At 44.9% G+C, this 15,203-nt stretch overlaps 1 protein-coding gene across 6 annotated transcripts in view; it reads left to right on the forward strand.

Annotated features, from left to right (window-relative positions):
* LOC126547386 (phosphatidylserine lipase ABHD16A) overlaps positions 1 to 15,203 on the forward strand; it is a 154,965-nt gene that overhangs the window by 81,890 nt on the left and 57,872 nt on the right. For all 6 annotated transcript variants that reach the window (XM_050195373.3, XM_055062894.2, XM_050195371.3 and 3 more), the window contains one exon: positions 6,881 to 6,927. In XM_050195373.3, the coding sequence (XP_050051330.1) occupies positions 6,881 to 6,927 (47 nt within the window). The remainder of the gene's footprint in view (positions 1 to 6,880; positions 6,928 to 15,203) is intronic.

A 15,203-nucleotide genomic window follows, 5' to 3' on the forward strand; every position in this document is an offset into this window, starting at 1 on the left:
GCGAAGATGTGGGATCATTCCCCACCTGCGGCAAGTTGTTTTTTCATCAGCTTTCATTGCCATTAATTTATCATTAATGCAATTATTAAGTACAAGCAATTTCCCCCATGTTTTCCTTGGTGTCTTTGTTAGTTGGCTTCTCATGATATGATTAATAAGAATCTTGCCCCTCTTTTAACCCCCTATTTTCTCGTCCAGACAATGACAAGGGCATTTATTGCGCCTTGTATGCACCAAACTAGCTAGCCGAATTATTAACAATAGAACATGCCGATGAACACGTGACTAATCGAAGTCAACTCACCACGACTGGATAGCGAGCGAATATGTTCGCCCCCATGCTGGACACCAACGCCTAATTGTGTATGGTCATGCGAACGGTGCCACATTCGAACGATCATGTTGGTCCATTCTGGTGTCCTGCTCCTAAGCCTTTCACAGAGCGGTCTCGTTAATGGGCAGCAAGCACGCAATACGTCCCTCAGCCTGCCAACCTCAATCCAGAGGAACAGGCTACTTACTCCCTTTTGTGCCCGAGTAACCCCGCCGTTAGGTGGCATTAAAAACGCAACACTCGTGCCATCTCTCATACTAATCTGCAATGACACCGACCGGTGGCGGTCCCCAGGTATGCGGACAAGCTGCATTACAGGAGATGCGAGAGCCGTGTGGGCAAACATCGGGGAACATGTGAGAGTTAAGCGTCCCAACACACTAAGTGTGGAAAGGAGCTCTTTAAAGACTTGCAGATTTTACAAATTAGAAGGCCCATCACTAAAATTAATGCATTGTACCCCGCGAAAATTTTTTCAGTAAATTTATACCACTGGTATTATTAGTCCATGGAAAGTGAAATTTGTGTCATCCACAATATGTTTTTGAAAAATTGCCATACTTCAGTTTTGGGCAACTTCCTCTGACTAACCTGACATCAGGGTAATGTTGGGGGGGGGGGGGCATTTTAGCTAATGCGATGAAGCTGAAATATATTTGACTAATCTTAAAAAGGTTTCTCATAAACTGAAGAAAGAAGTATGCAATTACACCGCATATGTTTTTCTACATAATATCCCCAAAATGCTAAAATTGCAAGAATAGTGAAAATTGGAACACTTTAGAAATGTTTTAAAATATAATTGCCGATTTTTAAGAAATTTCTTTAGAATAATGCACCCAGGACTGTTAAATGTAGTACTGCAAACACGTGTTGCAATGTTTTAAGGGAGAAAATTGAATTTTAAAACGTCTCTAGAAGTTTCCAATTATGGCTATTTTTGCATTCTTGGGATGTTATAACCAAATAAATATATGGTGTAATTGCATACTTCTTTAGTTTGTGAGAAACCTTCTGAAGATTTGTCAGAAATATTTTTCGGCCTCATTGCATTAGCTAAAATGGCAAAAAAAGAAACTAATTGTGATGGAAACAAACTTGCTGTTTCCGTTGGGCCCAGGATCCTTTTAATAACGACACAGCAGACGGGAGCTTTTTACATGCAACACAGACTTTATGCAGACACACTAACATGATACAGACAATTTACATACACGCAGACTAGAATTAGGAAGTCATTTGTCTTTCTATATAAGGATGTGCCTAGCATTCATGCGTCATGACTCGCCGGTGTGCGTCGGCGTTGTGGTGACCATGACGGTTGTCGTTGCGTAGTGCATCGCTGCGTCGTCTGACACTTGAAGACACCTAGTGTGTTGCTTGCGATGGCTACGTCTTATGCCATCATCATCACTCTGCACCTTGTCCCGATGTGGAAGCAGGGGAACAGCAGGTCGGCAGAACACCAGGCCACTGCTGTAGCTGGCCTGTAATGCCTGGCCTGTAACCCCACAGCCGCTAGAAGGTCGGGCTCGGTCAGGCTCGTCAAGCTCAAGCGCCCTGGTGCTCAGCAGGAAGCACTGCACCAGGCTGCTGTAACAGCAGGCCTCTGGTGCACAGGAGAGCTCAGCCATGAGCGGGATCTCCGACCAGATCCGCATAGTAGCAGGACACCAGGTCGCCAGTCATCGGGCTCGCTCAGCAGGCAGGTAGCTCAGGCGTCCCAGTCCCCAGCCCCCAGCAGGAAGCACTGCACCAGGCCGCTATAACAGCAGGTTGCTGGTTTGCAGGAGAGCCCAGCCACGAGTGGGATCTCCGACCAGGTCCGCACGGTAGCAGGACACCCAGTCGCCGGTCATCGAGCCTTGAACCACCATTTTGCGAGCTGCCATTCGAGACTTCCGCTCGCTCTGCGTGCCGCTTCCTTGTTGGTGGCATGTGGTCTTCTTCCGCAATCACCATCACCAATTCTTTTCTTGTTGTTGCCACAACACAGTCATCATTCCAAGCTGGTCTTGTCACTGCCACACGCCACTATCCACATCATCACACTAATTTTGGGGTCAGTCAGAAGCAGTTGCTCAAAAACCGAAGTTTGGCAATTTTTCGAGAACATATTGGGGGTGACACAAATTTAACTTTCCGTCGGCCAATAGTACTAGTGGCGTAAGCTTAAAGAAAAAAATTTAGCGAGGTACGATATGTTACTTTTAAAAGTGATAGGCTATTGGATTTGTGAAATCTGCAAGTCGTTGAGACGCTCTTTTCCACCTTTAGTGAAATAAGAATTTTTTTCAAGAAATCCGTGTCAAGTTTTCTAATATGGAGGTTGATTCCTTTCTACAGACATTTTTCCACTTCATATAAAAATTTTCCCTGAAAACTAAAGATAGTTGGGAGCCCCCTTACACCCCGTAATGCTAAAAGGGGGTGTGACTGTTATTCTTTCTGTATAGTTAAAATGCTTGAATTTTGGTCCCCTCTGCTTTTTTTCGTGCAACCCGGTTATAATAATGGACCTTTTTCCAGTAAGCAACCCCTCTAGTGGCTACCGCTTCAACTAAATTTGACAGGCAAGATGCCCATGGGCCCACGCTCCCATCCCTTTCTTGTTTGTTGTCGTCTGTGTTGAAGTAGCTTCTCATCATCCCTGCTTTATCATGCGCGTATTTTCGCATGTGTAGCAATAACACTACTTTCATTTATTGACGTTGGGATCGAGGTGCCTTCCCACACCTCATCCCCCAGCTCGCGTGTGCTGTGTAGCTTGATCTCCGGGAACTGCTGCTCCAGTGGCAGCAAGGCAGACATAGCGCCCTTGAGCTAATCTCCCGTGCAAACCGTGCTTCTCCTTCTCGGCTTCGAGTCACCGAGTGAGCACACATCACTGGGGCGTGCCCTGATTGCCCTCCCGAGTGGCAGCCCCTGGACGCACTCTTCACTCGAGCTCTCATCTTCTGAGCGCTTCATGGCTTCACTGCTGTGGCAGATTCTCACAGGCCTGCAAAGGGTTGGTTACATAGGACCTTTGCTCCTGCGACTTCTCATTCTCGCGCTTGGTGGACTACCCAGTTAGCCTTAGTGCAGCGGGTGCTTATACTCGATCGGTCTTGTGGTGAGCCTTTGTACGTAAGCGCCCTGACTGCCGCACTGTGGTGTATCTTGGGGCAATAAACCCGTGTTTGTTGATGTTCTGATTGAGGAGCGGTCTCTGCGCCATGTCAGAGAGTCAGCAAACCCTGTCGTGGCACCTTTATGCATTGTGGAGTGGAGGAGCCTCGTGCAAATCCATCTTGCCAACGCGAAGGCATCATGCCAGATGTGACATCATGGAACCAAGATTTTAGAGATGTGCCATCATTTCTTCTTGAATAGCTTGGCCAGTACTTTGATCCAACTGGTGAAGGCGTGTGGCTGTCAAATGCGTTGCAGCATTAACTTTTTTCGGAATTAACTCTGAGGTTGTTTGGAGTCTTGATGCAAGTGAAGCTGTTACCATATGTGTGCATGTGCTTGTGCTCAATAAAGATCAAGCACTACAAGCAGCTCATCATGCTGAACAAGTTACCTGCAAAAATTCTGCTTGCATACTGCGAGTGCACTACTGGGCAGATATTGTTTTTCTCTCAAGATGTAGCGTATGGCATGGTATGGGGGTGCAGGAAGGGAGTGGGCACAACACATTATGTCAGTTATGTAAATCTATTTGCCTGGAAAAAAAATGACTGAGTTCTGTATAATGCGACACCACAGGTGGGCTGCTTTGGTCTCATGCGATTTATTCCAATGGACTGTGTGGCAGCATTCCTCTTCTTGTTTGGCCCCACATAACCGTACAGCTATTTCTGTGACGCATCCGGTAACTCTTCCGTCAGCCAATGGTAAAAACCCTGTGTATACATACTGGTAGATTAAAACAGCACCGAAACTGCTCAATCAGTTGTAGGGTGGCAATGGCGACTTGAATGTTTATGGCACTAATGTCAAGCTGTTAGTACCAGACTGCAGGGTTGTCTCACTCAGCGAGAATTGTGTGCTGGCTCACTGGTGACATAGTGTATTTCTTTCTTAATTAAAATTAGCTTGACCGTGCATGCCACACCTGTACAGCATGTGCAACATTCTACGCTGGGTTTGTGCGCTCAACAGAACAAGTGCCTGGCGCGAGACCCGTCGCAAATGCTAAGCCTATCTCTTGAGCACTAGTTCACGGAATCATTTTCTTTTACAAAGCTGCTTGCAGTCTTTTTCATCAAATGAACTGCTGAAGTGTCTCCTTAACCAATATTATCGCCCAGAACACGTGCAAAATTATTGTTCAATTCCTCAAGCTCAGAAAATTGCCGCATATCATGCAAAGGATCACGCACTCGCTTCGCACACTTGCCTTGCGGTAATGGCGGCACAGCTTGATTGCAGCTGGGAGCGAGGATACGCCATGTGCATAGTTGAATTGGAAAAACGTTCATTATTGGTTAAAACAATGGGATTTTCTTGGCACTTGAATATTGTTCTAAGTGGGTTCGAGTGTAGTTCCATGTGTGCCAACATCCTCAAGCCAGCAAGTTGCTCTTTGCACTCTAATTAATTTCATCATTTGGCCCTGATAATAGAGCAGTAGCACAATCTCTTTGTAGCTGCTTTAACTATGATTATGATTCCCACCATTGCTCGATTGTCATGTGGGGAAGATGGAATGTTGGGGAATATGAGACCCCGACATCTACTTAAAATTGCTCATTTGAAGGCGTATGTTGCAGTGAAAGAATGCAGTGAAACCTTGATGTAATGAACATGAATATAACAAATTATTGGATGTAACAAAGCAAATTTAAAATCACTGATGTTGGCGTGTAATCAATATATGCATATAACAAATTCCAGCTTATAATGAAGATATTTTTGTCCTAGATGCAACTTTATTATAACAAAGTTCAACTGTAAAAGAGTCCAGCATCTTTGCAAAATTTATTAACTTTAGGGCATATGTTGCTGTTCATTTGAATTTAGTTATCACTCAATGCATGTACACTTACTGAAAATCTGGAGACCAGTATTGGTTTGAAGGTATCCTAGGCATTATGTGAAAAGATTCCCTTTCTCATACAGGAACGTTATTCCTAATTTAGTTTCTCTACGTCTTCCTAGCTCACACTTGGATGGGTTGCATTGGGCACATCCTAGCTCAATAGCTTCTAGTACATTATTCTGTGATGTGTGTTTGCCCTGGTGTTTTATATATGGGATGTTTCAATGATGACTCTCTCCTACTATAAACAGGCTATTTTAGACATACTAAGGATAATTTTTGCTGGCCATTATAGAAGTGACAGACAGAATTTGTGTGATAATTACAAATATAAATCGGCCACTGGGCAAAGCATGCACCTATGTGTGAAAAATCCTGTGAGCAGAACCAGTTCTGAGAAATGCCGACTCAAAATGTGTAGCATTATGCATTAGTGCTGCAGTTTATATTTTTTTGCACTGTGGAAGCATGTTACTGCAGTGCCAATGTATTTTAGCACATATTTTGGGGACAGGCACTACACACAGGATTTCTACAGAATTAGTATGCTTTGCCCACTAGCTGACTGCATTCCTGCATTTACAGCATGCCCCCTAATGGTAATTAAACATTAATTAGCATGTTAAGCTGAATAATAACATAACAATTGTCACATAGTTCTGATGCCCGCCACTGCTATTATCTTGTCTATTGTCTGGAATTTTTAATAATTGGAAACAGCAATAGATTAAACTGCTGCATTCATGAATGCACGCACATGCACACACTTGCATGTTTGGGTGTTTGCAATTATGTCTTAAACTGCAGCCTTTGTCACTCATGGAGCAGCATGTTTTTTAAAGTCTGAGTGGGTGTTCGAGCCTGCCTTGTTTCAGCATGATGAGCAGCCTTCCACTCCACTCAGTCTTCAGATGGTGTTTGTCTACTACGTGGGCATCCTTTAGCGGTATTCTCGGGCAATCGTTTCTGGAGACAATTTCACTTTTACAAACTCGGCGCTGGACGCGTTGAAGTATACAGCTGATAGCAAGCACTATTGGCACAGCACCAGAAACACTGTCAGCCGTATAGGTGGACGCGCCCAGTGCTGAGTGATGGGAAGTCTTGGAAACTGATCACTTGAGAATACTGCTCATGTCTTCTTGCAACAAGAGCATTGCTGTAGCATAGCATTCTTTGGCCTTTTGTACAATGACATCGCCCAATGAGTTTTGAAGGCGGTGAGGTGCATAATGAAATGCGCCTAAACACTACTGCAAGTGCAGCTTGGACATTCCTATAGTAGCTATTTCTGTAAAATAAAGGCATTGAATTTTATCCTTCTACTCTGTGTGCTTTCAATTTTTACTCAAAAGCATGCTGAAAATTATGGTTCTAATTTGCATAGTGATGAGCAGCTGAGTTGAGTATGTATGTCTGTGCAGACCTTGCCTTTTATTGCTTCACCACATGCATTCTGTACTTCTATTATGTCATTTCTATTAAAATTTGTTTTCTCAATATTTACTTGTTTTCAGGAGATGGCCTCAATGTTGATGTCAAGATACAGCTGATACTCTTCCTGGTAATATCATTTATGCCTTGCATTCTTTCATTGCTAAACCACCCTTGTGATAGCAGTAGGTGCCACTAATTTCTGATAAATGTAGCATGTTAAATGCTTCAGCTCTAAAACTGTTCTGTTGGACTCTTGCATGTGGCGCTCCATTTGTGTGCTTTGTTGTTATAGTATCAGGTAATTTGTTGTTTAGGCAGAAACAGATTTATTAAAGCAGCTGGATTACTGGAGACAGACGTTGAATACATAGGGTTATGTTATCTAATTAGTAAACCTTTACTAATTAATTTTGAATTCATTTAAGGGTACACTTAGCAGTTGCAGGATTGAACCCAAGCAGTAATGAAGTACTCACTTAGCAGAAATCGTTTGCACAGCACCAGTTTAAAGAAATACATCCTCAAAATCTGTGGTGATATGCATTGATATTCTAGCAAACACTTATAAGCACAGCATTTTTGCAGTATTGATTAGCGTTAAATTTAACATCACTGCATTTTGTAACAGAGTTTAAGGACGTAACTCTTGGAACTGGTGCTAAGCACAGAATATTAGCTATATGGATTACTGTTCATTATTTTTCGGCTTCAGTTCCACATTTGGGATATGGCCTTAAAGTGAATAATTAGGAACTTATTAGTGAAACTGTGTTAATGAGCTTGTGTTACACTGCAATTTATCATGCCAGTAAGGTCCGCTCCTTCAAGTAATCCATTCGATCTGTGAGATATGCACTACCTGCTACAGGCAAGTTATAACAAGTCGGTTTTCACATTATGAAATTGCCTGGTATAGTGGCATAACATAAAAATATAGATAACTAAACAATTGTCCTTGTTGTGGTCTCAAGTAAGTCGGGAATAGGTAGTTTTTTATCAGTACTGACAGACTTCTGCTGTGGGTCTTGCGCTGTGCGTAGTTTTTCTACCATGTGAGCGATTTAATCTCTGTGCTTCTATTTAGGTTTTTTTTGTACACTGCAAAGTCACTTGCACTTACCCTCAACACGAACCCCTTATTTTACTGCTCAAGTTCCTCTGATATTGGTATCCAATAACAAGGGAGAGAGAGAGAGATGTATTGCAAACCAGGGAAGTCAATCAGTGGCAGTTCTGATTGGCAAATCTGTACGGAGGGAAAGGGCAAGGAAATAGAGGGGAGTAAATATCCCACAGCAAATTGTCCGTAGTCCATTCAAAGCAATTTGGAATGCATAGCTTAGACTTTGATTCAACATTTACTCCTGTTTCTTGTGGATACACAAAAAAATAACAGCAACAACATTTGCTTCCGTGTTGTTGCTGTTAACTTTTTTTTTTTCTATATCCCTTTGAGTAAAAGGGGCGATAGGACTTCTTTAAATTTAAGCAATTGCAATGTTTAAGGTGTAGGCACTGTTGACCCCAAACCAAATCAGTATATCTCTAAACACCACAATATTATTGCATGAATGAAGAGAAATTTTTTTGAGCTTTGGTGGTGTACTGAAAGGAAATGCTTAAACACAACATTCAAATTGACCTTTCATTGCATCGTTCTTTAGTTTTGGTTCTTTAACTGTTAAGAAGCTGCTTTAGAATAAGGCAGCCCCAATGAAGTTTCTTTGGTAATGTAAAGCTATGAGATTAGGGTGTAAGTTTTTAAAGGGGATTGATGTGAACTGTGTTGGTGTGAAAGCAGCCCTAATAAATTTGCTATTATTATTAAGAAGGTCAAAATTATGGCGTGTGGTATTGAAGGAGCCTTGAACCACTTCTCCAGCTTGTCAAGCGAAAACATGGACCTGGGTTTAGTATGGATTTGTGAACAGCTCAGCCAAGTTGTCCTGTGCTACGCATGCAGAATACAATCTGCCTTTTTCATGAGAGCATGGCCCCTGTCACTTTAGTGAATAACATTCCATGTTACTTCATAATGGTACTTGCGCATACATTCTTCATTTGTGCTAATGGAGTTTACTGAAGTCTGATCATCTTTGCTAGGGTGGCAACCACATTCTGATAGGGGTGGAATGCTAAAACACTTGTGGTACTTTGCTTTGGGTCAGACGTGTACACATTACAGAAAAAAAAGTGGCTGATTACAATTACAAGTACTTTATTCACAAATATAATTGATTACAATGACCAATTAATGCCCCACTAAAGTAATAGACTAATAAGAAAACAGTAATTGATAACTTTTATGTGACTCTCCCCCAACTATTCTTAACATTGCAAAAATATGGCCATAGTGGTTGCATTACCCACGGTAAGGAACCACAGGTGGTCATAATTGATCTAGAGTCCCTCACTACGCCTCTTAGTAAAATAATTTAGGACTGTTTTATATATGAACCAAATAGATTGTTGTAGAAGCTACGGCCACTGAGTGCCATAGAAACAGTAAACATAGTCACAAATAGGTTTGTGAATATATGGCACTGAAATGTGTATTACCCGCCGTGGTTGCTCAGTGGCTATGGTGTTAGGCTGCTGAGCACGAGGTCGCGGGATCGAATCCCGGCCACGGCGGCCGCATTTCGATGGGGGCGAAATGCGAAAACACCCGTGTACTTAGATTTAGGTGCACGTTAAAGAACCCCAGGTGGTCGAAATTTCCGGAGTCCCCCACTACGGCGTGCCTCATAATCAGAAAGTGGTTTTGGCACGTAAAACCCCATAATTTATTTTTTTTTTTTAAATGTGTATTACCCAAGGAAGCAGACTACATTTTGAGAGCATGGAACATAATGCAAAAAAATATTTATCTGCGAGAAAATGCGACACGGTGTCACCATCATTGTGACCACAGCATCTAAACCTTCAGATGCCACAAAGCTTTGTGTGACAGCTCTTGCAGCCCAAAAAGATTGCTTGGCGAGAAATGTGCCCATTTGAGTACTAAAACAAGTGAAAGAACCAAAGGCTTTATAATGGTTGTGGTCAACAACAACAAAAAAGGTGCCTTTCGATTCCTTTTGTCTGCACTGTAAGAGGGCCAGAATGTCCTGGCGCAAGGCTGAAGTAATGACAAGTCATCAGTCCAGCAAAAGGATACCGTCGTATATGCTCAATCTGTCCCTCTCGTTCCAAAATGGAATGATCTGCGGAGGTACCTGGTTTTTGTCTGGCCATCCTTTCATGCAATACGTCATGACCGCAGAGCAGACTCCATCTTGGGCTTGGTGTATGCGGACATCTTCTAGCCGTCTTGCTACAAAAGGCGGTAATTCAAAAATTTAAATTAAATTATGGGGTTTTACGTGCAAAACCCCTTTCTGATTATGAGGCATACCATAGTGGAGGACTCCGAAAATTTCGAACACCTGGGGTTCTTTAACGTGCACCTAAATCTAAGTACACGGGTGTTTTAGCATTTTGCCCCCATCGAAATGTGGCCGCCGTGGCCAGGATTCGATCCCGCGACCTCGTGCTCAGCAGCCCAACACCATAGCCACCAAGCAACCACGGCGGGTAGGCGGTAATTCCTTGAGCACTTCACTGACAAACAACTCCAGGGTGTCTACCATGCGAGTAGCTGGCAAATCGGAGGGAGCTCGTGACAAAGTGTGCGCCATAGCTAAGTGCTTTCCAGGCGCATATTTCACCATGTACTGATATCGCATCAGTTTTATCCGCATTCATTGTATGCAAGGCGACATGAGTTCTAGGTCCTTAATACCCAAAAGGGTGACCAGAGGAAGGTGATCTGTCTCTACCTCGAAGCTTAGGCGGCAAAGAACTGGTTGTACCGTGAAATGGCCCAAATCACCGCAAGACCTCCCTTTTCTGCGACTATAACATGCTTCCGTCAGAGTAAGCACCTCTGAAGCATACGCTACAGCCCGTTGAGTACCTTCAGGCTGGTCCTGTAGCAGTAAAGCTCCCAAACTGTAGGAGCTGGCATGCGTGGATACTACAGTGTGGTAGCAAGAATCGTATTTTGCCATGCACGTGTCGGAGCTCAACAGCAACTTGAGGCGTGAGAAGGCCTTTTCTTGACTGGGACCCTAAGTACAGGTGCTGTTCTTGTTTAGAGGGGAACGAATGGGCTCCGTAACGTCGAATAAGTGACGTATAAACCATGCAACGTGATTGGTCATTCCCAGCAATCATCGTACTCTGCTGGTGCCGGTCGGTGGTGGCAGATCCCCGACAGCCATCACCTTGTCCGGGTCGGGCGAGATCCCGTCCGCCCCAATCACTACTCCAAGGAACTTGACCGAGCTGACCCGAAACACACACTTCTTTTCATTAAGGGTGACACCCTCCTCCTCAAGGCAAGCTAGGACTGCAACCAGACACTCATGCTCTTGACGATCTTTCCCGAAGATTAGAATGTCATCAATCAGGTTCCCAACCCCAGGCAGGCGCTCAAGAACCCTCGACATCAACTGCTGGAAATACTCTGGTGCCGTGGCTATACCAAAAAGGAGTCTCTTGTAACAGTACCGGCCAAACGGCGTTATAAATGTCGTGAGTTGCTGGCTGTCGGCTCTCAGCTTCACCTGAGAAAAACTAGACCGCGCATCCAACTTGTAGAAAACTCGCGCTCCACCCAACTGGCCAAGGATTTGTTCCACCGTCGGCAAGATAAAGTGCTCCCTTTTGACGACTTCGTTCAGCTTCATCAGATCGACACAGATTCTGTAGCCACCCGATGATTTGGGCACAACTGCAAGCCCGAAGCACCACTCAGTTGGCATCTTTACCTTCCTTATGACATCCTGCGACTCTAGGTCGTCTAGCTCTTTCTTGACGACGTCGTTTAAAGGAAATGGAATCCGGCTTGGGACGCTCAAGGAAAATGGATGAGCGCCGGGTTTAATGCGAATGCGATATTCGGCTTGCCGAAATTTTCCCAACCCTTGGAAAATCTTAGCCATGGGGGAACGAACGCACTCGGCAGAATCCAGGAAGTGAACAACACCAAGGGCTTCAATTGCAGGGAGCCCAAGCAGACGAGTGCGCTGACGATCAACCACATAAAGGGCTGCACTGTGGACTTATCACTCCACTGTAAGGTTGCTTTAAAGTATGGGGTTCTCCTCCGTGCTCTTGGGACAAAGGAACGACAACACAGGAGTGCAAACAATCGCAAGGGCATTTATTGCACCTTTCATAGATAAATGCCTGCTAGCCGAGTTGCTGTCCACAAAACATGCCGATGGGCGCGCGACAAATCTAGAAGTCCGACTCACCGCAACCGGATAGCGAGCGAATATGTTCGCCCCATGCTGGATCCCAACGCCTGGTCGTTCGCGCGTACGGTCACTTCACTTCACTTCACTTCACTTCACTTCACTTCACTTCACTTCACTTCACTTCACTTCACTTTATTACCTTAAAAACCCCATTAGAGGGGTATTACATAAGGGGTGGTTAATAAAATAAACATTAGAAACAGGTGTTCATTTTGAGATATGGGTGACAACAGCTTCAGTAAAGGCAGATGGGCTTGTAATGGCTGCGATGGCGTGTGGAAGGCCGTTCCAGTCCCTTGATGCTCGAATAAAAAATGATGCTTGAAAAGTGGTGGTCCGGGCACGTGCGCGTGCAACTTGAAGCGGATGACCGGTGCGATGAGATATGTATGAAGGGGGCGTGATGTACGGTGGGTGATTTAGGGAGCTGAAAAAAAATGAGCGGAAGAGAGAGAGGGTGGCAACCTGTCGACGGAAAGAAAGTGTTTCCAAGCCAGATTGCGCTTTCATCGATGAAATGCTGATATCGTATGAATATGAAGATTGAATGAACCTAGTTAGTAGCGCGATTTTGCACAGCCTCAAGTGCATTTATGATATAAATCTGATGCGGATTCCTGATGGGAGATGCATATTCAAGTTTCGATCTTACAAATGATTTATAGGCTAACACTTTTACTTGTTGTGGGGTATGACGCAGATGTCGTCTAAGAAATCCCAGTGATCTATTAGCAGCTGAGATGATGTTAGTAGCGTGCAAGCGCCAGGACAGATCACAAGATAGGATGACACCGAGGTATTTGAATGATTGGACTGATTCTATTGGAACATCAGCAATGGAATAGGTAAATGTGTGGGGGTTACGGCTGCGAGTGAAAGACACGAGTTTACATTTGTTAGGATTTAGGTTCATTAGCCAGCGATTACACCATTCTTGTACATTATTGAGATCGTTCTGGATGAGTGTGTGGTCAGATGTGTTAGTAATTTTGCGGTAGATTACACAATCATCTGCAAACATGCGAATGTTACATAATACATGCGTTGGTAGATCGTTAATGTAAATTAAAAAAAGAAGTGGTCCCAAGACTGATCCCTGGGGGACGCCTGATGTTACGGGGAGTCTGCTAGAATAATGGTTATTAACACAAACAAACTGAGAGCGGTTAGTCAAGAATGCTTCTATCCATTTTAGTACGTCGGGATGTAAATTTAACTGAGACAATTTTAGCAGCAAACGTTCATGAGGAACTGTGTCAAATGCTTTTGCAAAATCCAGGAATATGGCGTCAGTCTGAAGGTTACTGTCAAGGTTAACATGCAGGTCGTGAAGGAAAATTGCCAGCTGTGTTTCGCAAGAGTAGCCTTTTCGAAATCCGTGCTGACAAGGGTGAAAAAAACAGATTGAGTCTAAAAAGTTCATGATATGCGAGTATATGACGTGTTCCATGATTTTGCAGGGGACACTAGTTAATGATATAGGGCGATAATTTAATGGGGTGTCTCTGTTGCCTGATTTGAAGACTGGAACGACCTTGCCCACTTTCCAGTCGGATGGTAAGATGCCTGTAGAGAGTGACTGTGAAAACAACAAAGTTAGGTACGCAGCAGATACATGGTTAATATTTTTTAAGAGCTTGGAATTAATATCATCTACACCTGCTGACGATGAAAGCTTGATGTTATCAATAATCGAAGTGATTCCATCTGCCGAGAATATAATTGGCGACATACGCGCAGTTATGTTAGTAGATGTGGGAGGATCTGGAGTTGAAGTCTCGTTAGTAAATACAGAGAAAAAGGCTGCGTTAAAAATGTCAGCACACTCGCTGTCGCTGACCACTTCGCCATGTGCATTTAACACGCTGATCATGCGCGCCTCCTGAGGGTTTATTATTTGCCAAAATTGACGAGGGCTGTTCGTAAGCATTTTAGGCAGCTCATCGTGGAAAAATAACGTGAACGGTGGCGCGCTCGAAGGCGGCCACACGAGACGGTCTCGCAGAAGCATGGATCGGCGCACGCGCGGCACGGCACGTCCGCACTGCTTGCTATCCCGCCGCCAAAGAGGCAGCCTGTTCTCCCCTGCGCCCCCAAGTAACCCTGCCGTGAGGTGGCGTTAGCAGCGCAACACTCGCGCCATCTCTCGTACTGCGCCTCAACCACTCCGACCGCCGCGGGCGCCAGGCCACGCGAGCCGTGTGGGAAAACCAACATATCAGGGGACGCGTGAGAGTCGCGCATCCCCACATCCCCCCAACCTTAAATCACTACATATTCCGGCGAAACATGTCACATGCTCTAACATCAACGCGTGCTTCGCGAACAAGGTAGTACATGCAACATTGGCCGCGCCGAGGAAATGTCCACACGCTGTCCATAACATGCGAGCCGACATTGTCCCTGCTGTGACCGGCGTCCGCCGGTCACAGCAGCAGCTTTGCAGATTCGATGGCACGATTCCAGGCCATGACTCCGGAAACAACGACGCAGTAGTCGGTACGAGCAAGCGTCGCTCGCGCCGACGCGCCCTGCTGGCAAGAGCCGCCGTAGCTGTCGGTGACAGCCGGCTCTTTTGTCCGCCGCCGAGGGTTGTGAGCTGGATACAGGAGGCCGCCGAAGTCGCTGCGCCGAACTGGTCACAGCATCACCATCGCCCGGGGTGGCTCGATCGTAGTCCGGGGAAGCAGCGCAGACGATGTGCAGGTGACGGCAAACCAGGGGTGACTCCAATCACGCTGCGTACACTCAACACACTCGGCAAACACTAAAGTAGTGCAAGGGAGAGGAATTCTGCATGCGCATCGCCCAGGTGGTACGATGTTCAACTCGGCTAGCAAAATATCGGGCAGCTACTCAGATGCTAAGTTCATTTGAACGAAGCTCGTTTCTTTGAGTCGAACGAGTAATTTCAATTCGTGCGAGGCTAAATAGAATGAGGGAAGCAAATTGCAACACCTCAACGCCACGGTCCACCAGGTTGTGTCCCTCCACGTGCGACAGGCAGCTTCGTAAAGCCTTAGGCCTAAAGCGTCGCTACCCTGACAACAACCGGCATCCAAAAACAACACCCAAAATGAGCGCAAAACAGGCAGCC

The sequence above is a fragment of the Dermacentor andersoni genome, chromosome 1 (assembly GCF_023375885.2).
Source record: "Dermacentor andersoni chromosome 1, qqDerAnde1_hic_scaffold, whole genome shotgun sequence".
NCBI lineage: Eukaryota > Metazoa > Arthropoda > Arachnida > Ixodida > Ixodidae > Dermacentor > Dermacentor andersoni.